Source organism: Castanea sativa, chromosome 2 (genome assembly GCF_040712315.1).
Source record: "Castanea sativa cultivar Marrone di Chiusa Pesio chromosome 2, ASM4071231v1".
NCBI classification, from domain to species: Eukaryota; Viridiplantae; Streptophyta; class Magnoliopsida; order Fagales; family Fagaceae; genus Castanea; species Castanea sativa.
Window position 1 is genome coordinate 51750995 of NC_134014.1, and position 27993 is coordinate 51778987.

General features: G+C 33.0%; 2 protein-coding genes and 1 non-coding gene across 3 annotated transcripts; 1 reads left to right on the plus strand and 2 right to left on the minus strand.

The window, feature by feature from the left end:
* The first annotated feature begins 8839 nt into the window (after positions 1-8839).
* On the plus strand, positions 8840-10527 carry LOC142624699 (FCS-Like Zinc finger 5-like). The gene is made up of 2 exons (XM_075798410.1): positions 8840-9456; positions 10132-10527. The coding sequence occupies exons 1-2, from the start codon at positions 9074-9076 to the stop codon at positions 10292-10294; spliced, it is 546 nt and encodes a 181-aa protein (XP_075654525.1). The 5' UTR covers positions 8840-9073; the 3' UTR covers positions 10295-10527.
* A 7973-nt stretch (positions 10528-18500) lies between these two features.
* TRNAA-AGC (transfer RNA alanine (anticodon AGC)) lies at positions 18501-18573 on the minus strand. Its single transcript has one exon. It is a non-coding gene; the product is annotated as a tRNA-Ala (tRNA).
* A 2676-nt stretch (positions 18574-21249) lies between these two features.
* On the minus strand, positions 21250-24773 carry LOC142624393 (inositol-3-phosphate synthase). Its single transcript, XM_075797959.1, has 10 exons — positions 24420-24773; positions 24170-24238; positions 23845-23980; positions 23509-23756; positions 23194-23420; positions 22992-23107; positions 22614-22790; positions 22175-22363; positions 22016-22078; positions 21250-21638 (listed from the first exon to the last, which is right to left on the minus strand). Exons 1-10 carry the CDS (start codon positions 24605-24607, stop codon positions 21519-21521), a joined length of 1533 nt encoding a protein of 510 aa, XP_075654074.1. The 5' UTR covers positions 24608-24773; the 3' UTR covers positions 21250-21518.
* Positions 24774-27993: the final 3220 nt, after the last annotated feature.

Consider the following 27993-nt stretch of genomic DNA (forward strand, 5'->3'; position numbering starts at 1 on the left):
GAGGAACCTACCCTCCCTATTATTATTAAAATGAAAAAAATGTGACATTTCTACATCACATTTCTTCTTTGTTTGGACTTTGGACATACATCAAAGGGTATTGTTATTATCATAGGCTCATAGCAGCCTTCACCATTTATCAAACCCAATAATTATAGGAACCTACCCTCAGCAGATTTAAATGCAGAATAATTTTTAAAATGAAAAAAATGATATTTCTTCATCAGATTTCCTTGTTTGGACATACAGCTAAGGGTTATTGTTATTATAATAGGTTCATAGCAGCCTTCTCCATTTACCAAACCCAATAAATATAGGAACATACCGTCGGCAAATTTAAATGCAGAATAATTGTTAAAATGAGAAAATGAATTTTCTTCATCACTTTTTCTTGTTTGGATGTACAACTAAGGGTTATTTTTATTATCATAGGCTTATAGCAGCCTTCTCCATTTACCAAACCCAATAAATATAGGAACATACCGTCGGCAAATTTAAATGCAGAATAGTTGTTAAAATGAGAAAATGATATTTCTTCATCACATTTTCTTGTTTGGATGTACAACTAAGGGTTATTTTTATTATCATAGGCTTATAGCAACCTTCTCCATTTACCAAACCCAATAATTATAAGAACCTACATTCAGCAGATTAAAATGCAGAATAGTTGTTAAAATTGAAAAATGATATTTCTTCATCACATTTCCTTGTTTAGACATACATCTAAGGTTTATTGTTATTATCGTAGGCTCATAGCAGCCTTTTCCATTTACAAAACCCAATAATTGTAGAAACTTACCCTTAGCAGAGTAATTGTTACAATGTGGAAAACTGATCATTTCTACGTTGAAACTAGTTTTTTTTTTTTTTTTTTTTTTCTTGTTTAAATATAATCTAGTTTCATTATCCCATAGTGTGCGATTTACTTTACTATTAAACCCTCGATTAGTGGGGAGCAAAATGAAGTAAACGAAATCATTAATAATATGGAAACAGAGCCACTCATTAACTTACGATAATATCAGCTAAACCAAACTATATTATATAAATATGTATTGTATGTGTGTATACTTTTATTTTTCCTGCTGAATATATTTATTTATTTGTTTATAATAAATAGAAGAGATTCGCTTTGTAGGATAGAAGTTGACTCAAACCTCATCTCTTTCCCCTCCCTTTTTCATGGAAGAAATAAAAAAATATGCCTATGGTTGAGTCATTAGGCATAAAATTCAACGATGTAGCCATTCTTTTTCTCTAAGCTTCAACGCATTTCTCATAAGCACTTTTGAAAACGATTGTTTAACCTAAATTTTAATTTAAAGAATTTGTTGAACTCCCAAGAATTTGTTCCACTTGAAATTTAACATTAGCATTTAGCAATTTCATTTCAAACCAGTTGGCCAATTATGAACAAAGAGGATGTAGTAAACAAAGTGCATTGGAAATTTTCATCCATTTGTACATGGAATAATAAAATAAAATAAAAAGCAACCTCCATTTGATTAGAGCATTTGTACAGAATTTTCCTACAATCAGTTGGTTCTTGGGATTTTCCACTCAAATAGCTATTTTGTCTTAATTTTGATTCTTAAGAAATTTATTGGGTAAAAAAATTTACACAGCAAGAAATGGTTTTTCTTTCTTTGATACAATGTTTAAATAAAGATAGAGAGTATGTGTGAAAGGGCTGTCCCAATTTAAGTAAGATTCGATTTCAAACATGTCATTGCCATGATAAGAGATTTTATTAGGTAAGCAAGTTGATACCCACCTCTCACTCTCACATAACATAGCCTTTCGAGTAAAGCAAATAAAAAGTATTGAAATGTTATAATTGGTGCGGGGCTCCATCTTTTGCCTCCCAATAATGTGGCTGATGAGTGCAACTACCTTTAGTTTGCCCATAATCTATAGTGGACTCAATGGCATGAGGGACTCGAGTCATTTATGCAGCCATCATGCCCCCCCTTTGTCTATTTTTGCTTTTACAAGGATACGGACACATTCATCTTTGCATTCAATTTCAAAATTTGCTAAATTGTGTGACGGTGAGTGATCGACCAAAACTAATGGTCCTATGTAAATAAGGTTGTCCGTAAAATATTCAGTACTCATAATCGTACATATCAAAATAATGCAAAATTGGGTGTAAAATTACGTGTTTCACTAATAGTATTCTGGCTTTTAAGGTGGCAGGAAACATCAATTATTAACCCTCCCCCTCTATAAATCCAAATATCTTGCTCAAGAGCCACACACCTGTATAGCTTTTGTAAGTGTGTTGGTACTTTTTTTTTTTTTTTTTTGAGAAATAATTACAACATACTGCTTATCCCGTAGTTCCAATTATTTTTCTTCTAAACCTCCAAGCAATTTGTACATGGAGAGATGTCAATTCAACTATAAGACTTTTGGCAAGTGTGTTGGTACTTGGTATCGCTATTCTCTACATCTAGCAGAATATACATACAAAAAGTTCTGCATTGCATGTCTACCATGAGGTCATCCTTTTAACTCCCACATACTTGCAGCTGTATGCAAGTATATATATATATATGACATTACATTTGTGGATCTATACGTGGCCTGGCCTCAGATATCACACTTTCAAGGAGCTTGCTATCACTAAAAAGAGATGCAAATAATGTGAAACAGTCATGATTGTATTTTAACTTACACAGTGACTTTTATTTAGTTCTTATTGCATGACCTTTTCATCAGGGGAAGAAGAACAGAACTTTATTTAAAGAGTAGAAACTATTCTTTAAGCATGCTTGAAAGGTACGTAGTAACTCTTTTCCGATTGATAGGAATCTTTTTTGCATTTTTTGATGGAAAACTACAAGAATTTTTATATATGGAGAAACAGGTAGAAGAGTACACGCTAGGATGAAATACAACAAAAAATATCTGATCTGATAACACAACATCAGTAATAATCTGTGGGGTATCTAACAAATTCGTATACCTACTACTCATGCAGTCATGCAGTCATCAATTATCAATCTTTAATAGTCAACAACCTCCTGATTTAATGGTGTTACTGGATTCATTTCATAAGGAGAACTTAGGTTTCAATTTCCTTCTTCCATTTGTTTCAAAAAAGAAAAAAAAAAAAAACCTTTAAAAGATTTTCATTGTCAAAAAGAAAATTATACAGTTATCTCAGCCTTTTTTGTATTGTTGGATAAATTCATAAGTTATAGATTATGATGTGAGCATTATTATTATACAAAACAAACAACTTATACTGGATTCTAAACTCTAAATTAGTTCAACTAGAAAAGTTTTTTATCATCAAATACGATATTTATAAAGAGCAATTATCATGAAGTGAATGACATAAATTGAAATTTTATCTATGGAAAAAAAATTATACAAAATTGCCATATAGAATGATTTGAATTTTGAATGTCATGATCTACAAATAAAAATAAAAATTAGTTTTTGGTCTTTATTAATTATTTTTTGGTCTTTATTATTATAAATGATGTTTAAATTCATAATTCTTATATGGCCATTCCAAAATTATAAACCTATCAAATTTTTTCCGTAAACTCTAAATATGTATATTCTTTTGACCCTTTATTTTAGTTTCCCAAGATTAAATTTTTGATTTACAAATTTTGATGAAAGATCTCTAAATGATGTTTAAAATTCAAAATTCTTGTGTGGCCGTTCCAAAATTATAAACCTATCAAATTTTGTCTGTAAACTCTAAATTTATATTCACTTCTACCCTTTATTTTTATTTACAAATTTTGATAAAAGATCTATTGCATTAATTTAAAGTGTCCGTTTAGCAACAAAGACAAAAACAACAACAACAACAAAAAATAAATAAATAAAAACCTTTTTTTGTTGTTGCCTTTTCTCTCTATTTTTTATATATAAAATTTAACAAAACTAGTTTTATTACAATTATTATTATGAAAATAAGCTAACTGTGGTGGATGCGAACAAATATTTAAGATCTAACTCAACACAATGATATTTAATATTATTAATGTAGAATTCCCAATTACATAAACACCCGCGAATTATAACCCTAAGAAAAATGTCCCCCTCCAACACTTACTCTATTTCTCTTTAACAATATTCAACTCTCTCCCCTCTCTCACTTTTTTTTTCCTTTCTTGGGATCCCCATCTTCTCTTCATGATCCTAATATCTATAGGGAAGTGAGGGTTGGACTTTTATTGTGGTAGTGTACCTCATCAAATCATCTTCCATCACCATCAGTTCTAGGAACAGAGGATAGGTTTGGTTCAACTTTCCTAATTCCTACTCCTAGATAATTCGTTCAACATTTAGTGTGCCTAGTCGGTGAGTGTGTTCATTTAATGCGGAGATGACATCTGCTTTTACTTTATCGAAGTCTTTCACCTGGTCCTCATTTTGCTCGATTCAGTTTTTTATTATCGTCATTTTAGGCTCCTTTTTCGTACCTCAAACGACGGGTTTTAAAAGGTATCAAAAATTATATTTTTTATTTTACATTTTTCAAATAAGCTTCAAGAAACAATGGGATACCAAGCAAACACAAATTGTGTGGAATTTTATTTTTTGGTTGGAAATAATATTTCTTCTATGATATAATGATAAAATACAATATGGATCTAGTTCATGTCTTTAGGCTTAAAAAAAATCAGTTTCAAAACAATATTAGTCATGAGCAATGAGTTAATGACATGACAGGTTTAAAGTTTATCATTAGAAAATAACAAACCAAACACTAAACAATTGAAAGGTAGAAATGATGGAGACTAATGCTCGAGAGGATTTAAGTTTTTAACACCTGTAAATATGATTTAGAGAGCATGATGCTACTGTGGGTCCATCACTTGACGCTGCTTCGTGCTCTGATTGGTTGGTATATCAAAACTAATATTTCACTCTCTCTTTTTTTTTTTTTTTTGATAAGAATATTTCACTCTTTTATTATTACTATCATCATTAAATGTTGAATTAATTATAAGAAGAAAAGAAACTATGGAATATGAACCAGGTGGACGGACCCATTAATTGGTACATGTAAGTGCATATAGTTGTTTCCTTCCCCCAAATGTGCATATACTTACTGCTGGGACGTATAAGCAAATTAAAAGAAGCAAAATGCTGAAAATAAGTCACCACCTGCTGCAAGCAGGTGACTGGTTTATCCTTCTGATTTCACACACTCAATTTGGAATCCCTCATTTGTGGGTTTCCTTTTCTATGTGTGAGTGTGGCAAAAGTCTTGTATGCGGCGCACAAGATACCGTCTCATGAGTGTGAAGCTGTACTACTATCGTGAATAATGAAATTATTGCAAATCATGTTCAGATTTATATTAGAATTGGTAATTGATAATTTTTTTTTTAATAGATAGAATAAATTTTCAATCTATGGGATAGATAATATTTAAAACTCAGATTTATTTTTAAACGACAAGAGAGTTTATCAGTTAAATTAACTAGAAATTGATAAATTATTAAGGAAAGTTTCTTAAAATGGGAACCACCAGAGCATGATTGGAAGCATTAAAATCTAAAGAAGTAATGGGAATTACTACTATAGCATGATTCTAAGAATTAAAAAGATTGAGAAGACACATATCTACATCAATAAACACAACATAACAATAGTCTCTCAGTGGCTAACCAAATGATAGCAAAGTCATCCTCAGCTCTTGAAGAACTCATCAGAGATACACCAGTTAGTACATAGCACTGGCAAAATGCACATACCACTTTGAATTGCAGCAATAGCTAGACAAGTGAGAGTTCTTAGGAATATTGCATTACCATTGTAGAAATTGTATTAGTGACAAAATGACGCAGAGGGACAAGACAAATCAAATTTATGTCAAAGTGCCAAGTACCAACGGAGGTCCACCTGGAGGACTACTGAAGTGGTCCTTCTAATCATTAAAATGCTGACATTTATGCAAAGTGATATCATCTAATAATTTTTTTATTTTTTATTTCTTACACTAATTAAAAAGCTGACTCACATATTTGCACAGATAACATCATTTTATTGGTTGAGAAAATTATCTCCGTAATCCTTTAAGTGGACTTAATAATTTCTCCTGAGAGAGGATTTCATTCATTTCTTGACAAAGTCTTACTTTGGAATCCAACGATCTGAATCTCAACTTTGAATATATAAACTATAAACCATATTATTATCATTCTTTTATTAAAACCATTGGCAGTAATAGGCATTAGGCATTACGTCTTAAAAGGGTTGATTAGGTTTTTGAGTCTGATTCTCTTTTCTAGAAACAAATCATAAAAAAATAAAATATCATTTTTTTTTTTAATATTCAAGTGTGAATGGTTTGGTTGATTAAGTGGTAAAGTCTTACATCATATACTAATTACAAGTATGAGTATTGGTTATTAAAGCATAGCTGGATTCATAATATTCATAATGAAAATATTTAGAGTTCAAATTATAAATAAATAAAAATGAGATGGAGGGTCGTTTTGTCAATGGTGGGGTTATTCTTTTTCACATATAGAGTGCCCTGAGACTGAGAGTTTAAAAAAGTAGAAACACAACAAAACATGAATAAATGCCAGACATGCTCAAAAGAGAAAAAGGTGTCGTTGGGGCACAATTCAGGGCTGTCCAACCATTGTCACCCAATATACAGTGCAAGTGTGTGTACGTTTTGTCTAAGTTCACCCCATCCTTGATGGCTCAACGTCAAGGTTATAGTCCTTCACGTACATCATCTTCCACTGCTGCTAGCAAAGGCAAAACACTATTTGAACTTTAAATTAAAGATGCTCAAGTCTAATAGATAATAATACGCTTTTGGAGTATGTATGTCATCACATACCACTATGAGGTTAAACTTTAAAAGTACAAACAAAAATAAAATTTAAGTGGACAAAAAAAAAAAGTTTTATTATACACATATTCTGATGCACACACTTAAAACACATTGAAATCATGATTTCAAGTCTTGATTTTTTGAGTTAGAAATTATTTTAATTGATAATATTAATCTGATACCCTTTCCAAAAAAAAAAAAGATTAAATTGTGTTGGAGTATTTTAATATTAATTAATTAAAATGAATAAATATTACAACTTAAATATAAAGATGTGTGAGTGAATATGAGATGAGGAGTTAATGAAAATGTTTAATCCCACATTGAAAAGGAGAGAGACTAATTTATTCTTTTTAATTGTGGTGATTAATGGACTAATATAAATTGAATCAGTTATTGAGTTAGATACGTGCACAATGAAAATGAATCAGTTAAAATTTTCGGAAAATAAAAAGGGTGAAAAAGAAGTTACAAGCAACCTTTATAGTATGTTATTGTTATACATATTATTTTTATTATAGCAGATTACGTCATGGGCAAAGTGTACACTCCACTCTAACCTAATCATTATAATAGAGTTGCGAAATAAATAAATAAAAATTGTTTAGTTTTTTTTTAAAAATATGCTAAGATTATATTAGTGGACCAGTTGATCATTGGACCCCCTTAGTGGATGACCGTCTAAAATTTACTTTCTTTGGGTAAAATATTTAGGATGTCAACATAATTTGGACTTAGGACTTGGAAAACTACTACCTTATTTGCTTAACTAGTATGAAGGATAAGAGTGATCACACCACATTTTGTGTATTTTTTTTAAAAAAAAATTGTTATATTGTTTCCTCCACAACTTTTATGGTTAGAAAATATCAAAGTTGATGGAAGATTAAGACCTATTTAATTTTAAATCTATAAAATATTAAAATTTCAGTTTTTTCTAATATAGAAGAATTTTTTATGGATTACAAATTTATAAAATAACAAAATTTTCTATGTAAGTATAATTATTGATGAAACTAGTATTCTTTTATTATAAAAAGTTAGATATTTTTATGCTACTCATATATATATATATATATATATATATATATATATATATATGAAAAATTATTAGGTACTCCCGGAGTACCATAAATGCGTACTTCTTCTCATCACATGAATGATGGGTCCTACCATGAATTTAGTGAGACCCATCATTCATGTGAGATGATGAAATACGCATTTATAGTACTCTAGGAGTACATAATAATTTTCCTATATATATATATATATGAAAAAATTTGGGTACAGTAACTTAAGTGTTGTTTCTTAACTAAGTAGTCAAATAGTTGAATTTTAAGAGGAAAATCTAAGAAACAACATTTAAGCACTGTAGCTAAATTTTGCCTATATATATAATATACCATAAATATCCAAATTGAATTTGGTTTTATGATTTTATTTGAATTCAACACTTTGTTACACTTTTAGTAAATTTGTTGAACTCCCTTTGCTAAAAATTTGCACCCCTTCAACACTTTGTTACACTTTTAGTAAATTTATTGAACTTCCTTTGCTAAAACCTTGCAGCCCAAGTAACCTACCTACCATGTATAGCTAACTTCAAATATGTTTCGAGTCAAATTTTTTTCAAAATATTAGGAGAAAAGAGAGAAAGAAAGGAAAAAAAAAAGTAATAGTTCTACATTCATAACATTTTTACAATAAATCATGATAAATTATTACTAGATATAGTTTGAACACACCACTTAAATTACTTTTTTTATCACCAATAATAATCCGCTCCTAAGGATTTCTTATGAGAGTACAGTGAAAAAGTGGTGAATTTAGCATTTTTTAAATCAATATTAACGAAAAAAAAGCAAAAAGAAATATGACAGAAAATCAATAGAGTATTAGAAATGCGGAAGAAGCGCGACGTGGACATCTTGTACTTGGTGCCCGCAAGCAACGGCCCAGATTCGCTCTGAGCCTCTTCTTATATCGTTTATCTTCACGCCCACCTTCCATTCCATTCAATTCTCACTCCCCACAGTCCATCCTCTCTCTCTCTCTCTCTCTATCTTTTTTTTCTCTCTGTGATATCAAAAATTGTTTCCAATTCAAATGGATTTGCTTCATAGCTATGATTAAATACTACAAAATCTAAAGCTATATTCATTTGCCAGTGAGTCTGTGTGTATGTTTCTTTGTACTCCATAATATAGAGCTGTAGAGGCCAAGAAGAAGAAGAAGATCAAGAAGATGTTGCTGGGAAAGCGTCCACGGCCTCCAATGAAGAGAACAACGAGCATGACTGGGATCACCGTGGATCCAAGCATGTTAGAACCCCAGGACCCGTCTGATCATCACCACCACCACCCCATGATCACTGACTCATCACCATCATCACTGCAGCCTCCAGCTGATCAGACCATGAACATGAACATGATGAGCTTTGCTCCTAACCCAAATGGATATGAGTACGAGTACGACAATCGCTTCTTAGCCATGGTGTCACCTGGAGGCACAACAAGCCATATTACTAGAAGCAACTCTGGTGGTTACATGAACGACCCTCACTTCCTCCACACCTGTGGCCTCTGCAAACGCCGCCTCCCTCCTGGGAGAGACATCTACATGTATAGGTACAAATATAAAAATCTCTCTTTTTTTTATATGTAGCAAAAATGTTCATTGAGTTTGATTTTTGTAAAACTAATATTAGAATATAACACAAAATTAATTTTACTACATTAGTTTTGTTTCTGCAGTAAAATTCGTTTAATATTTTTTCATTTGCTTATTGTTTTTTGTTATATAAACAAAGCTTTTAGTGCTATGGTGGTGGGGATCTTGTTTAAGAATTTCCATGTTGCTGGTTATGGATGTGTAAACAAACCAAGCCTAGGTAGCTCCTTAAAATAGTCCATGTCTTCCAATTGGTATACATGCAAATATTGTTTATATTATATGGAGGAGAATATCATATATTTGGTTTTGAATATAGCCCGAACTTGGGAATAATTCTATTTTTATTCTTAACTTCACAGCCGGAACCATTCTTTATATATGCAAATATATATTTGCTGGATCCAAAAACCAGCAAAGGAGTACAAGTATATTTATTATAAATAGTAATACTGTTGCTCCCCACGCTTCTCGAATCTCAAAACTCTTTTTTTTTTTTTTCTTCCATGTTTCCTCTATATCTCTCTATGAGTTTGGTTTCATAATTATATGCCAGAATTATATTATAAAGGATTCATGTTGGTTGCATTATTTTAATGATGAATGTTTTTTTGGGTGACAAATAATTACAGGGGGGATACAGCGTTTTGTAGCTCAGAGTGCAGGGAGCAACAAATGAAGCAAGATGAGAGAAAAGAGAAGTGCAGCACTGGTGTGGCCTCAAAGAAAGATGGGTCATCATCCACGGCATCCACTAAGGCTTCAAGTAAAAGTGAGACTGTGGCCGCTGCTTAAAGGTTAATACACACAGTGTGCCAATAATGCAACGGTTGCTACTTACTCTATATGTGTAAAATTTTGTACAAAAAGGCTCAAATTAAGTGCTCTGTTGCTTTTAGGTAGATATGATGGGGGAATGGGAGGGGTTTGAGCAAAGACATGAGCACAACAAAAAATTGTCATTACTATTAGACAATCACTTGAACACCAATGAAATGATCTAGTGTTGTGTGGATGCAAATGAAAAATTATTTTTTTTCTGTTTTTAGTTGCCAACAAATTCTTCACTCTTTAAAGAAAATATTTAAATGGAATAGAGAAGAAAATAGAGAATCTACTGAGGACTCGAGTGCATTTAAAAAGATAGGTAACAAGGATGGAAAAATGGTTTTTACAACAATTTGACTAAAAGTAAGCCAAGTTCATTGGGAATGATCCAACACCCATTATGCAATCAAAAATCTAGTATGCACTCGAACACTTTGGTACGATTACAAGTCCCTCCTTTGCTTGCATTGGTTTGTAAAGTTGTACATGTTAAGCATTTGGGTCCAAACACCACATGGGGTGTGTTGTGTTTTTTATATATATAATTCCGTTGTTGGGTAGGTGAATTTAAACCTTACATGTTTATATTAAAAAAACACAAAAATGTGCCAACAATTGATCATTCTTTGTAACATAATTGAATAATTGAATGCAAAGGTTATTAAATCGTACATCAAGATTTACGACATTATTATCAATTTGATTGAAAACTAGTTATTACTATAAATTGATGAGTTCATCCAAGAGGTCTTTTTTAATTTTTTGGTTAAGTTTAAAATGAAAAAAAAAAAAAAATAAAACCCATGATATTTTGTAATTTTTTTTTTGAAACCCATGATATTTTGTAATTGATGGAACATAAAATGGTACACAAAAAGCCATAAGTGAATTTGTATTACTTGAGAAGGCTTGAACCTTCCTTTCCCACTATTGAATTATATATTAAAGGAAAATCCTAAAACATTTTTTGCGTTTAACCACTACCGCACATGAAATACTTCTTGTTTTAAATTATAGTACTTTTTTTTATATACTTACGAATAATTTATGACGTTTTTTTTTTTGGCTGTTTTTAACCATTAAAAGTAGACCCCAATAGCTTTTTCCTTTTAGTGATAATTTGATCTTTTTACATCTTTTATTCAATAACAAAAAAAAAAAAAAAAACAAAACAAAACCATATCAATTAAGCTAACTAAAATTGTGAGCTCCACAATTTTATTATTGTGCAACTAATTGGCTGTTCTAATAAAACTTTCCTAAAGTGATTTGAAAAAGAAAAAGGCAGTTCTAGAGAAGAAAAATGCATGAGAGACGAGACCAAAGGGAAAATTTCCACACGTCAATTCAGCAAAAAGATAGGTAAACTTTATTTGTGGATCATTCTAGCAGTCTAGCTCTAGCTCTTGCACCTTTTTTTCTTCCAGGCAAGAAAAACATGCCGTTTACTAGTACTCTTTTAACATTTCAATGTCGTATATTGTTCCCTCCACTTGTAAAATTTCACAATATTTTACATTCACATTCCTACGTCGGTGAAGCGGCCAAAAAGCCAAAAATAATTCACTATCAGCTTTTATTTTACCATTCTAAGGCCTACTTTTATAATCACAGTTCATGCCCTTTAAAACAAAGGAGGACAAAGAAAAGTTGGTCCCATTTTTTGGCACTTTAATTTTCTTTCACTGGTTCTTCTCCAACCTTGATAAACTTGTTCGTACTTGCAAAATCTAGTGAAAGCTGCTTGTGGTCTAAAAAAAATAATGATGATCAGCTTAAGTTTTACATTTTTTTTTTTTTTTTATAAAAAAAAGAAGAATTTTTTTCTGGAATTTTTGTGTTTTTTTATTGGAGTAAGAAAGAGCTGAGGAATCTGTGGCAGTGTCAGATTGGCATGGACGTTCCCAATTAAAATTTGAAAGAGATTTTGATTTGGAGTTTTTTGTTGATTGATGTGGGATTATGGGTTGGTGTACTATTGCAGACTTGCAATGGGACCCTTGAAAATCACATAAAGTCCCCATCATTTTGTCACCAATTGGGACCACGCAATTGGGGCATCAAGATCAGATCTACCTCTATTTGTAAAATTGAAGTGCTAGTATTAATTACACCCACTAGATACATAGTATCAAATGGTCCAAACTTAATTCATTTTTTAATTACATTTCAATATTTATTATTCCTTGTAAAAACTTGTACATGAAATTGGTCCAAACTCAACTTGTCTTGTCGGTTCATATACTACTACTAGCTAAACTGGAGTAGGTTCCTGTAAATGATTCCAACCTACAAATTGGGTAGTGTTTTTTAGTTGTGTTCAAAAGATTTTGTTTAAAAGATAAGAACTACTATCATGAAGCAAATAGCCAAATAATCACAGTTTATCATATGCTGTGTATCTATGACTAGAAAAGGAAGAAAAAGAAATGAGGTGTACCTATGACAAATCCACAGAATGCAAATTCTATCTACATTTTCATGTGTGTACTATTGACCATAGAATATGTGTTCATTGTTGGCCATACAGATTGGTGAAATTATTCGTGTGTATTTGAATTTTGACGAGTATTATATACCCTTGTATAAGAATGGACCTTACTTGGGAGTTTTAAAAATAGAAACTATCCTCATTTGAGAATGATGTATAACGTGAAAGTAAGACTATTCAAAATTTCAAACCAATTAATCCAACCAACCCGAATGACTCAAGCAGACCGATTTTGATTGGTTTCGCACATTTAGTTTGGGTCACAAAGCACTTCTGGTCGAAAATGGTTCCCTCCCTCCAACTAACTTCATTCAAATGATCGAAATTGTTAGGATAGATGTGATTTATGTTAGGAACATATGTCAATATTTTATGTAATTGGCTAATTCTTTGACAAAACGCACTTCACTTGTATTTGGGTAGATCTAGAATGTGTTTAATGCTTCAAGAAATAAGGTTTCAAGTTCAAGCGTTAAGCCATGCAAGTCTGTCCAAGAATCAAATGAAAAAAGTATTGTTCATTAAAGCTCGATAGCTAATATCTATCGAGGCTTAAAATGTTGTTTCGGTCTGTGGCTCGACAGCTGCTTGATAGATAGGGTATCTGTCGAGATTCATGAAAAATTGATTTTCAGTTTTGATTTTCATCCAATTCGTGAGTATGTGTTTGAGCTTTTTTTTCTCACAACCCTAAACATATATAAGGATTATTTTAAGGACCGTCACAGAGAGTACAATTGCACAAGTGCGAAACAAAGTGTTGTTCATGCAAATTGTGACCGGAAACCTAGTTTTCCCCTAGTTCATCTTGAAAAAGCTGCTGTGTTTGTATACCGTAGGGTTTTGTGACCAAGCAACTTCGTAATCTTCATTGTGTGATGAACTGAAGAACTTTGCAGCCAACATCCTTCTCAAGTTGGTGATCAAGTCGCATACTGGAATCCGCACATCTATTGGTTAGTTACGTACTAGGAGCCATGCAATATAAGGAGAGATTGTTACTACAGAACAAGTCCAATTGGATATTGGGGTAAGAGATCAACTGTAAGTTGGTATAAGGTACTGTGATTCCTTTACTTGTAACTGCTTGTTGTGATAATAGTGAATTCTCGGGAGTGGTAATCTTAAAATTACCCAGTGAGGTTTTTGTCTCGGAGGTTTTCCCCATTCGAAAGCAAATCACCTTATCAAATTTATTTTCTGCTGCATTTTACTTTAGTTGGTGATTTGTTTGTACTGCCACGTACATTGCATGTTAATTTGATTAATTAATAAACTTGACTAATTAATTAATTAATTAATCACAAGAGGTCAATATATTCTTGGCCTATCAGAAATCTTCTCATGTCCAGTTATATACCTTTTATTAGACATGGGAAGAATCTATTTCACGGTTAAGATTTAATTTTTCAGGATCTAATAATGTATAAAGTGTCACGTTATTTAAAATTGTAAATAACGTTACACTAGTTACACCAGATTTTGAACATTTAATCTGAACCATGAATTGTATCAATTTTAAATATATATTTTAAAAAAATCCTAATATAAATTGGGCGGTTACCATTGTGCATATTAATTCCTACAAAAATATCAATTCCATAGAAAATTTTAATTCTCTCTAAATATTTCTTAATAAACAATTGAGTCTTGTCTTTTTCCCTCCTTGATATAAGGCCGTCCACATCCTTGCCAAGTTGCCATGTACAAACTATTCGGAACATCAAATTAAAATTGAATCCGTCCCTTTCACCGTGGATTAGACATCTAACTAAAACTATTAAACTTCTCTAATCTATCTTAATTATGAAGTACTTGTGGTTGTGGCTAAAAAAGCAACAAAGGAATAATTTTAAATAAATGTACAGCCTAATAACATAATTTAGAGATGTCATCACTTATTTATTTTTAGTTTCCCGTTTAATTGAATTCTTAAGTGCCTATCTTGAGAATCAAACACAAGCATAAAGCACAAATTTTTTACCAATATATAAATATATATATATATATATATTATAATTATTGTTAATGCAATATGTTTGTACTTGGTGCATAAACAAATTAGTATGCATCACACTAACAAGTGGTGAAAAAGGCAGTGACGAAATGTGTTCCTAACCTTCCTCCAATAGATAAAGAAATAAATACCATCATATAAAGCCAACCCCTAAAGTATGATTTCATATATAAAGTGAACTGAGTTTTCTCCAATAGATAAATAAATAAAATAAATAAAGCATCATATAAAGCCAACCCCTAAAGTATGATTTCATTATATAAAGTTTATTGAGTTTTCTCTGCTTTGGTGAGACAGATTAAAGATAATAATTTGATAGCACATAACAGGTGTTAGTAAAGTGAATGCTAATATTAGTTAAATATTAATCCAGCTCTAATGCTATCTTAATTTGTTTATTATCATTCCTTCAACTTCAGGGGTCTATGGCTTCCTCTCCCTTAAATCATCATTAGCATTATGTTAATTGTTAAACAATGCTTGTATGCAAAACAAACAAACAAACAAACAAAAAAATGTTTTACAAACATATTATAAGGCTATAAGCCCAGTGGACTCAGTCATTCCCTCTTGGGTCATACTTGACAGAGAACAAAATTAAACTAGTTGATCATTTCTCTGTCGATCCTTTTTTTTTTTTTTGTTATTTAAACTGCGAGTGAATCTTGAACATCAAAACTGCAAAGATTATAAAATTTATTTAGAATTTTCTAATAGAGTCAATGGCCCTTCAATTGGCCCACTATATGGTCCAATTATGCAAGTCTTGTAATAAAATTTCTTGCCCCTCTTATTAAATTAGAAAAATTTCTGGGCCGTCCCTCCTATTTATATGGAGGTGACGTGTTCAGCCCAATTATTTAAAAACAATAAATAAAAGGAAAAAGAAAAAGGAAAGAGGAACAGCCTTTTGACATGGCAAGAGAAAAGGGTGGGAGCAAGTTCCCTGTCATCTCTTGTTGTCTTTTTTAACCCACCGCTTGCGGTGGAGAGTATCCTGGCTTTTGATAAAGCAATTTGTATTGTAATAGACTTGTGAATTTTTAATTTAATACATTAATTATAGTTTATCAAAAAAAAAAAAAAAGACATGGCAAGAGAATCTCATGTTGTTGTGTGGGCTTAGGAATCTTGAAAATTAATGTATCATCAATCACAAAAAAAAAAAAAATTAATTAGCCAACAACTTTATAAACTTTTTGCAGTTGTATTCATCATATTCTTGCCATATTAATTTATAAACTTCTGTTCAATCAAATAAAAATTATAAACTTTTGTAGTATTTTCTATCTTGGTAGTTGTATAACTTAGTCAAAAATAATAAATTTATCAAAAAATAATAATAAATTTATGAACACAACAAAAATTTATAACATTTTTATAACATTTTTAAATTAGCCAACGACTTTACACATAGATCCACCATAATTTGCAAATTGTTTTTTCTATGCCCCATGCATGAGTTGGTAGTCTAATTTTGGAAATATTGTAAAATGTTGTTTTATACCTAAAAGAAGCCAAATAGAAAATATTAGTTGTTTTTTACTATTTAAGCAGCAATTATATTTCTTTTGAAATATTTTTCTAAAGATTCCTCCTTGTGTGTGTGAGACATGACTACACTCATCTGAAAATTAATCAACCCAAAAAAACCCTTGCTAGAAGAAAAATTTGATGGTCAGTTTTTTACATAAACAAGAATTTCATTTCCTAATAAATATAATTTATTAAAATCCTTGTTGGATTTTTAGTTTGCAATAACTTTTAGGTAAGACCCAAACTCACTCTTTGTTGATTTTGTTGGTTTCACAACATTTTTAAATTAGCCTACGACTTTACACATGGATCCACCATAATTTGCAATTTTTTTCCTATGACCCATGCAAGAGGTGGTAGTCTAATTTAAAAATTTTGTGAATTTTTGTTGTGTTCCTAAAAGTCAATTAGAAAATATTAGCTGTTTTTTTTTTTTTTTTTCTTTCTATTTAAGCAATGATTCTAATTCTTTTGAACTATGGTTCAAGTGATTCCTCCTTGTGTGTGTGAGACACGACTACACTCACCTGAAAATTAATCAACCCAAAAAACCCATGCTAGAAAAAAAAAATTGTGACATTCATTTTTCTACATGAATAAGAATATCATTTCCTAATAAAATATAATTTATTAAAATCCTTGTTGGATTTGCAATTTGAAATAACTTTTAGGTAAGATCCAAACTCACTCTTTGTTGATTTTGTTGTTTTCATAACATTTTTAAATTAGCCTATGACTTTTTAAATTAGCCTATGACTTTATACATGGATCCACCATAATCTGCATTTTTTTTTCTTTGACACCATAAGGTGGTAGTCTAATTTAAAAATATTGTGAATATTTATTGTATCCCTAAAAGTCAATTAGAAAATATTAGTTGTTTTTTTTAACTATTTAAGCAACGATTCTAATTCTTTTGAAATATTGTTCTAATGATTCCTTTTTGTGTGTGTGAGACATGACTACACTCACCTAAAAATCAATCAACCCAAAAAACCCGTGCTATAATTTTTTTTTTTTTTTTGTGATCATCTTTTTACATTAATAAGAATGTCATTTCCTAATAAAATGTAATTTATTAAAATCCTTGTTGGATTTTTAGTTTGCAATAACTTTAGGTAAGATCCAAACTAACTCTTTGTTGATTTTGTTGGCATCAAACTATTAGGTGATGAAGTAATTCATTTCCTAATAAATATAATTTATTAAAATCCGTTTTGAATTTGTAGTTTGCAATAACTTTTAGCTAAGATCCAAACTCACTGTTTGTTGGTTTTGTTGGCATCAAACTATTAGGTGATGAAGTAATTGCAATTTGTGAGCTGGTGATTATATTCATAATTACTGGGGAGAAATAACACTTTGGGAAGATTTATTGAATAGCTAATATAATATGTACTTAACTCAAAGGTTAAGCTTAATAGGTATGAGCTCAACTATGTTATATTAACCACTCATTTTTTTCATTAGTATCTAATGTGGGACTTTACTATTTAACCAACCACATTACTTACATATGAATATTCCAATTTCTAACAAAATAAATTCATATCTCTATCTTCTCTTCTCCTTCTTTTGAGAAAAAAAAAATGTATACCTCTATATAGAAAATATTAATCATAACCTTATTTTAATTCATTTTTGAATCAGTGGCAAATACTAGACTTATCCAATTTTCTGTTATTTTTCTCTTCATATTGAAATGTTTCATGTGTAAATTTTAACATCATGTTCTTGTGGATTGTTGTTGAAGATTTGTGTGTGTGTGTGTGTGTGTGTGTGTGTGTGTATGTTGGTTATTGTAATTTGTTAATTTTACTCAATGTAAATCATTGAATTTGTTTAAAAAAAAGAGAGGAAAATATTTTTGTTGCTCCTAAATTTCTCCTCGTCTTTATTGAAGAATGTATTAGCAAATTATTGGGCTAATCACATGGGCCTGCTGGTTCTTCTGTGGCCCTGCTTAGACACATTGAGCCCACAGTTTTAATCTTTGATCTGGGTCCACTTACATATATAGGCCTAACCCATGTAGTTTTAAAAACAGTTCAAAACCACCCAAAAATAAAACGTGAAAACGACACACTGCGTTTTAAGCTCTTAAATTAATAAATTGAACAAAAAACAAGTGGAGAAGTGGGGTATCGATCCCCATACCTCTCGCATGCTAAGCGAGCGCTCTACCATCTGAGCTACATCCCCATTTGTTTCATTAGTTGTTTATTGAAATATATAGTTTTGTTTTGTTTTGAACGTAAAAACTATGAGAATCCATAAACTTACCGCAAATCCAATTACCTCCCTCTCTTTGCACCCAAAAAATAAAAAATAAAACATTTTGTACTTTTGTGATAGCTTTTATCTTTATATTTATTTATTGAGCAATTATGCTCGCTCATCTACTTTTTCACATTCACTTTCATGTTTTATGTTTTAAATATGAACACTTTCTTTTTACCTTTCAAAACTTGTATATATTGTGCATCACTTAATGAATATTACGTAAAATAATGAGTGAAAGAGAATATTTTTTTCAAATTTATTTTGTAGTAAAAAGAATGATGCTCAAGCCATCCCATGAAAAATGAAATGGACCCATTTGCATTCTTTGTTTTCATTAATAAATAAGTTATAGTGAGTGTACCAAGGGTTGGAAAACTTGGCATTTATTTTGTTTGGACTGGTACTAAAGTGATGGCAGGAAGTGCTAGTTAAAGAAATTTTCGTGACATTAATGCAGTTGGTAGGAAGAGGAGATAAATAGGTGGACCTCATCTTCGGTGTTGTCTTTACTCTTCCTGTTCCAAAACATCATTGTTCATTGACAATCACATCATAACCCTATCAACAAAAAAGAATTATAGTTCACATAATCGAATCTCATAGTCATATTCATATGCCCACTAAACATGATATATAGCATCTTGCATGTGGAAGGTACACCTATATATTATATAGGGTTCTTTTACATAAATGTATTGGCCTCCTTTGGCAAGGTGAGTGCATGATTGATCATTAGAAGCCCCCAACTTAAGTAAAAAAGCTTTAAAGGGAGGTAATTCTTTTTTCCTTCTTCTTCTTTTTTCACAACTACTGATGTGGCATATGGTGATTAAAGTGTAATAAAAATGGTATTAGTTCAAATACTGCATTGCTTTGTTGCAAAATTTTGAACTCTCAAAAGTTCAATTATTACAACTTCAAGTCATGATTTCAGTTCATCTTTAGCATGTGCGTAAGAGTATGTGGATTAGTGTATATAATAAATACTACTCTTTCAATTCATTTTTTATGTGTGTAAAGTATATGGTTAGTATATATGTAACAAACAATACTTTATATAAAATGAAGATGACTTTAGTTTCACTTACCACCCTAACAAGTTGCAAAAAGAAAATATAAATCATATTTCGACCATGCTTTATTTTGATATTCCTTCCATAGGATAAAATACACTTAATGTAAATCCTTCTCAAGTAAAAATCAACGAAAGCCAGAATTGTTTCACTTGCTATCTTAAATAATTGTATGATTGATAGAATTGCTTAGGATCTGTTTGGTTGGTTAGTTTAAATAATGTTGTTTGGATGTTTTTGATATACGTGTAAGTGAAAAAGTATGTTGTAATGTGTGTAAGGTTGTTTAAAATGAATGAAAATGTGTTAGAACTTAGCTACCAAACACCCCCTTATTGAGTATGAACAAGGCTTATGACCAACTATTTGGAAAAACAGGAAACCATATCTATGAAAGTAAATCCTCTTGGCATATACAGAACCATTGGGCTTTGTTTTGACTCAAGATGTTTGTAGGCCGAGATTGCCCAAGATTTATAAACCACCACCATCTCCAACATTCTTGGCCAGTGGCCACCCTCTAATCAAAGCTAAGCTATGGTTGGCAGGAACTGGCATTGAGAAGTATGTAGCAATATATCATCATAGAATTTCAATAATTCGATATCAACGGTAATAGAAAAATGCTAGGGACACTAACAGCCCTAACTCCACACCCAAATTGACAACATGTTCAAGTGTCATTTTGTGACTTGTGCTCTTAAATTTTATTATTATTATTATTATTATTATTATTATTATTATTATTATTATTATTATTATTATTAAGTTCTTGTGGTGGTCCCGTGTGTTAGTGTTGAAATTTAATCACAAAATTACACCCAAGCAAGTTGTGAAATTAGTTGTGCTTCTAGGCACTTTCACGGTAATAGGATATCTCGGATATTATTGAGAACATTTGTGGACCTAAGTCCTTCAAAAATGCCAATGTGCTAGAATATATGAGCACCCCACATAATGCTACATTAATTGAGCTTTAGAGTGATGATGGGACCAATAATTCAATATCAACAGTAATGGAAAAATGCTAGGCACACTAACAGCCCTAACTCCACACCCAAATCGACAACCTGTTTAAGTGTCATTTTGGGACTGGTGCTCCTAGATTTTTTATTATTATTATTATTATTATTAAGTTCTTGTGGTAGTTTAATATGTAAGTGCTGAAATTCAATCACAAAATGCACTCAAGCAAGTTGTGAAATTAGTTGTGCTCGTAGGCGCTTTGACAATAATAGGATATCTCAGGTATTGTTGAGTACATTTGTGGACCTAAGCCCTTCGGATGTGCTAACGTACCAGAATATATAGCACCCCACATATTTGAGTACAGTACAATAATTGAGCTTTAGAGCGATGATGGGACCAATAAAACTTTTACTCTTTCCTATGGCCTTCCCAATAATAGTGCATCAACTCAAGGAAGCATCAAATATGCCAGGTTGGCATATAGAGCCATTAAGCTTTTGTTTTTAGTTGATAGAAATTCAGCCCATGGTAAAGTAATATTATTGCACACATGTGGCACTAGACAATTCAGCAGGATATATTATATTAAACCTTTTATAAAATTTTCTAGTTCCAACACAAAAGGGTTGCTTAGCTTGTTCCAGAAATGAACTGAAGCAACAGAATCACAATTGAGAAGCTTTACAAAACATAAACTGGAAACTTTAAACATAGAATGATACTAACAACCCTATCACACCAACATTCATGAGACATATAGACTTAAGGGGATAATTCCTGAATACTATTAGAGCCAATCTCCCATCAATCCCTTCCTCTTATTCACTTATATTCCAAAATCATGTTGTTCTCTGGAGCCAATCCAACGCAAGCCCTCAGAATGTTCTCAAGCATAGCTCGCTGCTTTGCAAGTGCATTCACCACAGGCGTGCCCGGTGGAACCTGTTACCATCAATCCAACATCATTATTAACTCGTGCATTGCTTGTCACTTGGTGATAAAAGTTAATTGATTACAATCCATGGTTCATATGATACCAAGTGCAAATTATTAATTGATTACAATCCATGGTTCATATGATACCAAGTGCAAATTATTGTGACATTGGGACCGCAACTTTATTTTGTTCCATCACTTTCCCTCACTTTCATTGTGAAATCAGTAAGAGGTGGTCAAAGGTTACATCAAGTACTTGAGCTTCAAAATCCCATTTGACTTTTTATTTTTATCTTTCAATTTTTTTACACTTGGTTTATAACTTCTAAATGCACATGGAAAACGTATACAACCTTCAATTTTTGAGGTAGAATTAGACTTACAAGAGGGGCCTTGGTGAGGTAGCTGAGAATAGTAGCCACAGGGTGGAATGAGTGAAACTTGCCCTGCAAAATGTTATGCATTTCGTGTCACACTAATACATTTGAGTTTGTGTGGTGTAGTAGGGTGCTAAATTAGTTAGTGTTTATTGACAAACAGACCTCTCCTTCAGCTTTGAGCTGGATACGGGAGCTGAGTTCAGCAAGAAGCACCAAATCTAGGATGATGGGTGCAGCCAACAAGGAGTCCTCGCAAGTGTTGTGCAACACTATGGTATTCGTCCCTCCCATGAATATTTCTGAGGTGTACTCATCCATGGCTCTCTTGCTATCCCCCACGTATGGCACATACTATAAAACAAGCCACATATCACCATAAGCATGTGAGAACCGATGTAGAACAAAGCCACAGAGTGAGTGTGACAGGAGTAAATTACCAAACTACACCGCATTTTCTTGACTTTTTTCGCAACAGTTGATATGGTTCGTTGTGATTGAAATAATATCACTTTGTCTATCACTGATACTTTTATCATATATCAATCACAATCACGAAAAAAAAAAAAAAAATTGTATTCTAGACTTATTGTTACTAAATTACCTTGATGACCACGACATGGTCAGGATGCTCCCCAGGCTCATAGAGGATAGCGTTGCTAGAGACCATGTCATCAACAACGTTGCTTTTGGAGATTTCTTTGGAGCGGAAGGTTTGTGGGGCAGAGAGGTTCATGCCGTCATTGTTTCCCAAGTGGTTGTAGCTCACTATGGATGTTGGCTGTCACAACCATCACATATAAACATTTAGAAAGTTAAATTCTACAAGTGGAATATTTAAACTTTTTGACAGCCATAAAATACTAGAATATCATGTCATCACATTAAAAGCAAAATCTTGTTAGTTAGTAACTTATTAGTATACCCATCAAAATGATTAAGAAGGAAAAGAATTTAAAGGATAGATTAACAATTTGTATACCTTAATACCAGCCCCAACAAGGAAATCTACCAACACAGATTTCATCTTGGTCTGACCACTTTTGAAGTCATCCCCACCAATCAAACTGTTCCTCTTAATAGCCAAGTCAATCAGTCCTGAAAATGATAAAAGCAACATTACAAACTTGATTACAATGAACTTAACTTAATAAGGGAAAAAAAAGACTAGTGAGCTTAAAAACCTGGAACAAAAGTGTTCTGAGGGCTTCCATTGATGAAAGGAATATTTTCATAAACACAAGCCAGGGCATACAAGGTGGAAGGAGATATCTCAGCCTCATTCTTCTCCACAGAAGCCAAGAGTTTCTCTTCTGTGTCATTTAGCCCCACAATCACATTACTGTACCTCTCTGTGTTAGCGGTCCACAGCACTACCACCTTATCTACCTTATTTGCCTCCTTGAACTCCCTAATTAGCACATTCAAACAGTAATAAGCACCAAACCAAAGTTTGAAACGGTAATTACTAGAACAACATAGGATGATAGGAGGACTACCTAATATCTTTAATAATTTGTTGGACTTGTTCTTTCTTGGTCCCTTTGATCACGTTGTTGGCACGTGAGCCTTGGTTAGCAGCAATGAAATCAGGGTCGAAGATTCCAGGGAGTGGGACCATAGACTCCATGTAGGGCCTCAATTGCTTCTGCAAATCAATGTCCAGGACCTTGGCCCTAGCCATAGCATCTGCTAGGTTCATGTCACTGATATCCCAACCCCCAAACACAATGTCATCTGGGTTCACCTGGATTGTACATAAAATTTAATTATTACACCATTTGAATTACAGATTTAATTAATTACAGCGATTAAATGAAAGAAAGTTTGGGTACCATTGGGAGCAAGCTCTTGAAAGGAGCATAGATCTCCTCTCCATGGAAAGACCCAACACGAATTGTTGAGGCTTGGGTCAGTGAGCCAAAATAATTGGCTTGTTGCACTTTGTCCTTGGTGGCCCAGGAGATTCCTCTGAAGATTATTCAAGACCCACATCTTGGAAATTAATTTAATATATATACGATGTAGAACAATCATATTTATAAAAAAAAAAAGAATATTTTGCTTTTGCATATTCAAAAAGGCACAAACCCACCAATAACATAACTTTGATTCCAATTCTGAAACAGTATAATAATAATAAAAAGAGAAGGAACTCACTCTCGATTGGCAATTACACCAGCGGTGAGAGTTGAACCGTTGTTTCCTCCCCATCCCACAAGCATAACCCTACCAAAGTGAAAGACTACGATTTGTGAATACGAAATTATGAAAGCAAAGAAATGAAAAGGAAATTCAAAATGACAAGGCTGACCCAGAAAAATAGGTAAAAAACGAATCTTGAAAATGTCTTTCTTTGTTTTTCTTTTTTTTCTAAAAATGAAAAAGAGAGGAGGATTTAGATGCAAACCCAAGTTTTGGGACATGGATATCAGTCTTGAATTCGTATTTTACAGTTTTGGGCTTGACAATCCACTGGTAAGTCCCATTCCTGTTCTCATGAACAAGCTCAGTGGTGTCATAATTGTACAGAGAATGAATCTCATTCTCTGTGTACTTAACATTAGGACTGTCTACCTTGAAGCTCTCAATGAACATGTTTGTTTTTTTTTTTTTTTGTTAAATGGAAGTGAACTAACTAAGCAAAAGTGAACCCAAGGGACTTTGTTATAAACGAAGTAGAGAAGAAAAAGAAAGAAAGAAAGAAAGAAAGTTTTGTACGTGTCTCTCTTCCTCTCTCTCAATCCTAACACCAGTGTGCTCCTTCAACTTGCCCCAATGAAGCCTATATATAGATAAAATTTGAAACCGTAGTGACACGTGGCGAATGTTGAGAGGCCAATGGGTCCCCCCGGTAAAGATTGGCCATGGAAAAGGAGCATATCCTTTCCCTTCTCTCCTCCTCGAGAAATTATTTAGTAATTGAGATTTGTCTACCATTTACTAAAAAATTCATACTTATTTAAAATTATTGAGTCAGTAATTAATTTTTATTTAAAATTTTTTTATAATTTAGTAATTTTAAATAAGTGTCTTTTAATGAAATAATAGACCACATCACTTGTCCGCCATGTGAACCTTATAATTTCTCTTTCTCTTCTGTTTTTTTTATTTATAGAGATACAGGTTAATTTATCGCGGAAAATGCTTGGAACATAATTTTTGTAGCAATATTTGCTACAACTTGTCATGTGAGTCCATATGTGAATAGCAGAAAAAAAAAATAATTGACTCATGTGAGTCCACAAATTCACCACTTACATATCACTACGTAACAAAATTGTGTCAATATCATTTCTTGTTTAACAAACACATTTTCTTAGTGTTCATTTATAGTTTTGTTAGTAGGATTATGTTAGTTTAACTAATAAAGTTTCTAATCTTTAAATAAGAGATCTGAGATTCAATTTTACCTACACAAAATACTAATTAGTGTCTTAATTTGATGATAAAAAATTATTATCATGAGCCATGTCATAAATTGAAATCCTCTTAATAAAAAATATTTTATTGATCTGATAATAAAAAGTTATTATCATGAGCCATGTCATCGATGAAAACCTTCTCAACCAAAAATGGTTTGTTGAAACACGTGGCACAATCTGGGGCTATGCTATTTGTTGGATTTCAATGAGATCAAAGTGGGGTCCAGATTTTAGGAAGATACTCGAAAGAGAGAGAGAATGAAAGCGGTGAGTCATGCATGGGACCGAAGGGTATTGTTTTTAAGTTTTTTTGCTGAAATATAATTGGTGTGTGTGGCACTAATTGGGGGTAGTACAGGGACACGTGGTAGGGGATTCGAGACTATGATAGTACACATTATTTAACTGCCATGTTGGTTCAACTGTGACCGTTTTTAACTGTACTCTGTCTCCTAGTGGAATCTCGATTTTTCTCTCTCATACTTTTTACTTTTTTTTTCCTTTTCTTTTTCTTCTGACAGATGGAGCCCATAATATATCTTTCATGTGCTTACATAAATTACTTTGATTAGTGAATTTCAGCCAATTTTTTTTTATTAGTAAATGTATCTAAATATACCATTCAATGGAGCAAATTGAAGGAGTACAATTGTGTGAAGTATGTGGTAGAGCTAGAAATTTTTTTCAAGCCAAGCTATATACATAATTACATCCAAAGAATAGCCTATATATTTGTTTATACATATAAAACATGTTTGTAACATGATTAAACATTTATTATTTTCTTATATTTAACAGAGTATTTATAAAGTATATATATAACGTTAATAAAAATTAAGTAAATTTTAACTCTTAATAATGAAAACCACATTTATGGTTGATGATGCCGAAGAAGTCACCAGTAAGCTGCGAGTACTCCTCCGATTGAAGCAACACCTGCAAAGAGAAAGTAGGTGATCGACAGAGAGCACCGGTGTGGTGCCGGCCAAAAACCCTCCGACGATCAAGTTAGAGTCTTTAAAACAACCCTAGAGTGCCAGAGTTGAGGCAATTGTGCGTACCTTTTGTCATGAGGGTTTTTGGGGTTTATATAGTGGTGTAGAGCCGAAATAAACGCCTTGGCGAGGAAGTACTTTCCTTTTAGAAGAGCAATTCGCGGATCTTTGCCTATTGTATTGAGCCATTTCCTTATAGGAATCTTCTTGACTAAAGTCGAACGTGTAGCGCAAGAACTTTCCTTATATTCACATAAGCAGGAGTCAAGATAGGCTAAAAATGAAAGTTGGATTACTCCTTCAGCTTTCGCCTGCCAAGGTCGTCAGCCCACGTGTACCTCCTACACTGTCATCAGCTTATGTACATCAACGTGATCCGTCAGACAAGGACGTCAGCCAAGGACCTCACAGCCAAGGTCGTCAGCCATGTTTCGTCCACGTGATCCGTCAGCTTATTGTCGCTACGTAAGGGATATAGCCCTGAACGCCAAAAAAGGCGGCATCCTAATGAGATTGGCTGACGGGTTGGGTATTCCCGTCAGCTTCTTAATGTGCCATCAGCCTATAATAACGTCACTATCAGCTGCCCCCCACTCCATTATCCCGTCAGCTACGGGCGACGGGTCATGGAGTTGGTGTTACTAGGGAAAATGGTGTTTGCATGGTGATTTGTGCCATGTTCATTAAATGGTGGGACACATGTCATAGACTGATTGGCCCCGCGTCTGGACGAGTGTGTCGCTTCGTCTTTCGCGCCTCCTCTCCCCTATATATATCTCACTATTTACCTTTTTCCCACTTTTTTCTTGCCTTGTTTATCTTGAGAGCACGAATCCGTCACTGCCAGCCTTATCACATCGTCAATCGCGAAGCTGTCAGCTTCTTGAGACCGTCCTCCTACACGTAAGTTTTCGCTACTTTACTTTTTACTTTTTACAGTGTCGCCCTTTAGTGAAGTCGTCTGCCTAGGATCTTAGAAAGAAACCCGTCGTTTGTAGGTAGTCATATGTCTAGGGAGACGCCGAGTGATCAGTCGTCGATCCGCGACGGAGCGGGTTACGACGAAGTCTTCCCGTCAGGTCGTGAGCCCGCAGAGGGCCTATCCTGGTCGTCAGAAAGAGAATCGTCAACTCATTCTGACGGTGAAGTAGAGAGTTCTAGAGGAAGTGGGGTGAGCGGTGACGTGGACGATGAAGACCAGGAGGTTCGTGGAAAGCCAAGTATCAGTGACGGGGGTAAGAGTGACGGCGACGAGGAAGCCTTAGAGAGCACCTCGGGATCCTCTGGTGATGACCGTCCCTTCTTCTTACCCTCAGAGTGGTCCGTCAACAATTTTCTCCCGACGATGTCGGAGAATGTCTTCAAAAGTTTGCGGTCCCGTTACCAAATACCAGACGACATTCCCATCCGTCTTCCTGAGGAGGGTGAGAAGTGTTACTCGGGACGAACCGCGGACGTCGGCATGTATGATGCCATGTTCGCGGCAGGGCTAAGGCTGCCGCTGACGGCATTACACCGTCAGCTGGCTAACTTCCTCGGGATATCCGTCAGCCAGATTGCCCCC

Bases quoted from the DNA above. Each gene is read 5' to 3' on its own strand.
- LOC142624699 (XM_075798410.1), top strand. From the start codon at position 9,074: ATGTTGCTGGGAAAGCGTCCACGGCCTCCAATGAAGAGAACAACGAGC. The intron at 9,457-10,131 runs GTACAAATATAA...AAATAATTACAG, and splicing joins AGAGACATCTACATGTATAG to GGGGGATACAGCGTTTTGTA.
- LOC142624393 (XM_075797959.1), bottom strand. From the start codon at position 24,607: ATGTTCATTGAGAGCTTCAAGGTAGACAGTCCTAATGTTAAGTACACA. The intron at 22,791-22,991 runs GTATACAAATTG...TGGTTGTGACAG, and splicing joins TTGTTGGGGCTGGTATTAAG to CCAACATCCATAGTGAGCTA. The intron at 22,079-22,174 runs GTCTGTTTGTCA...AACATTTTGCAG, and splicing joins AGCTCAAAGCTGAAGGAGAG to GGCAAGTTTCACTCATTCCA.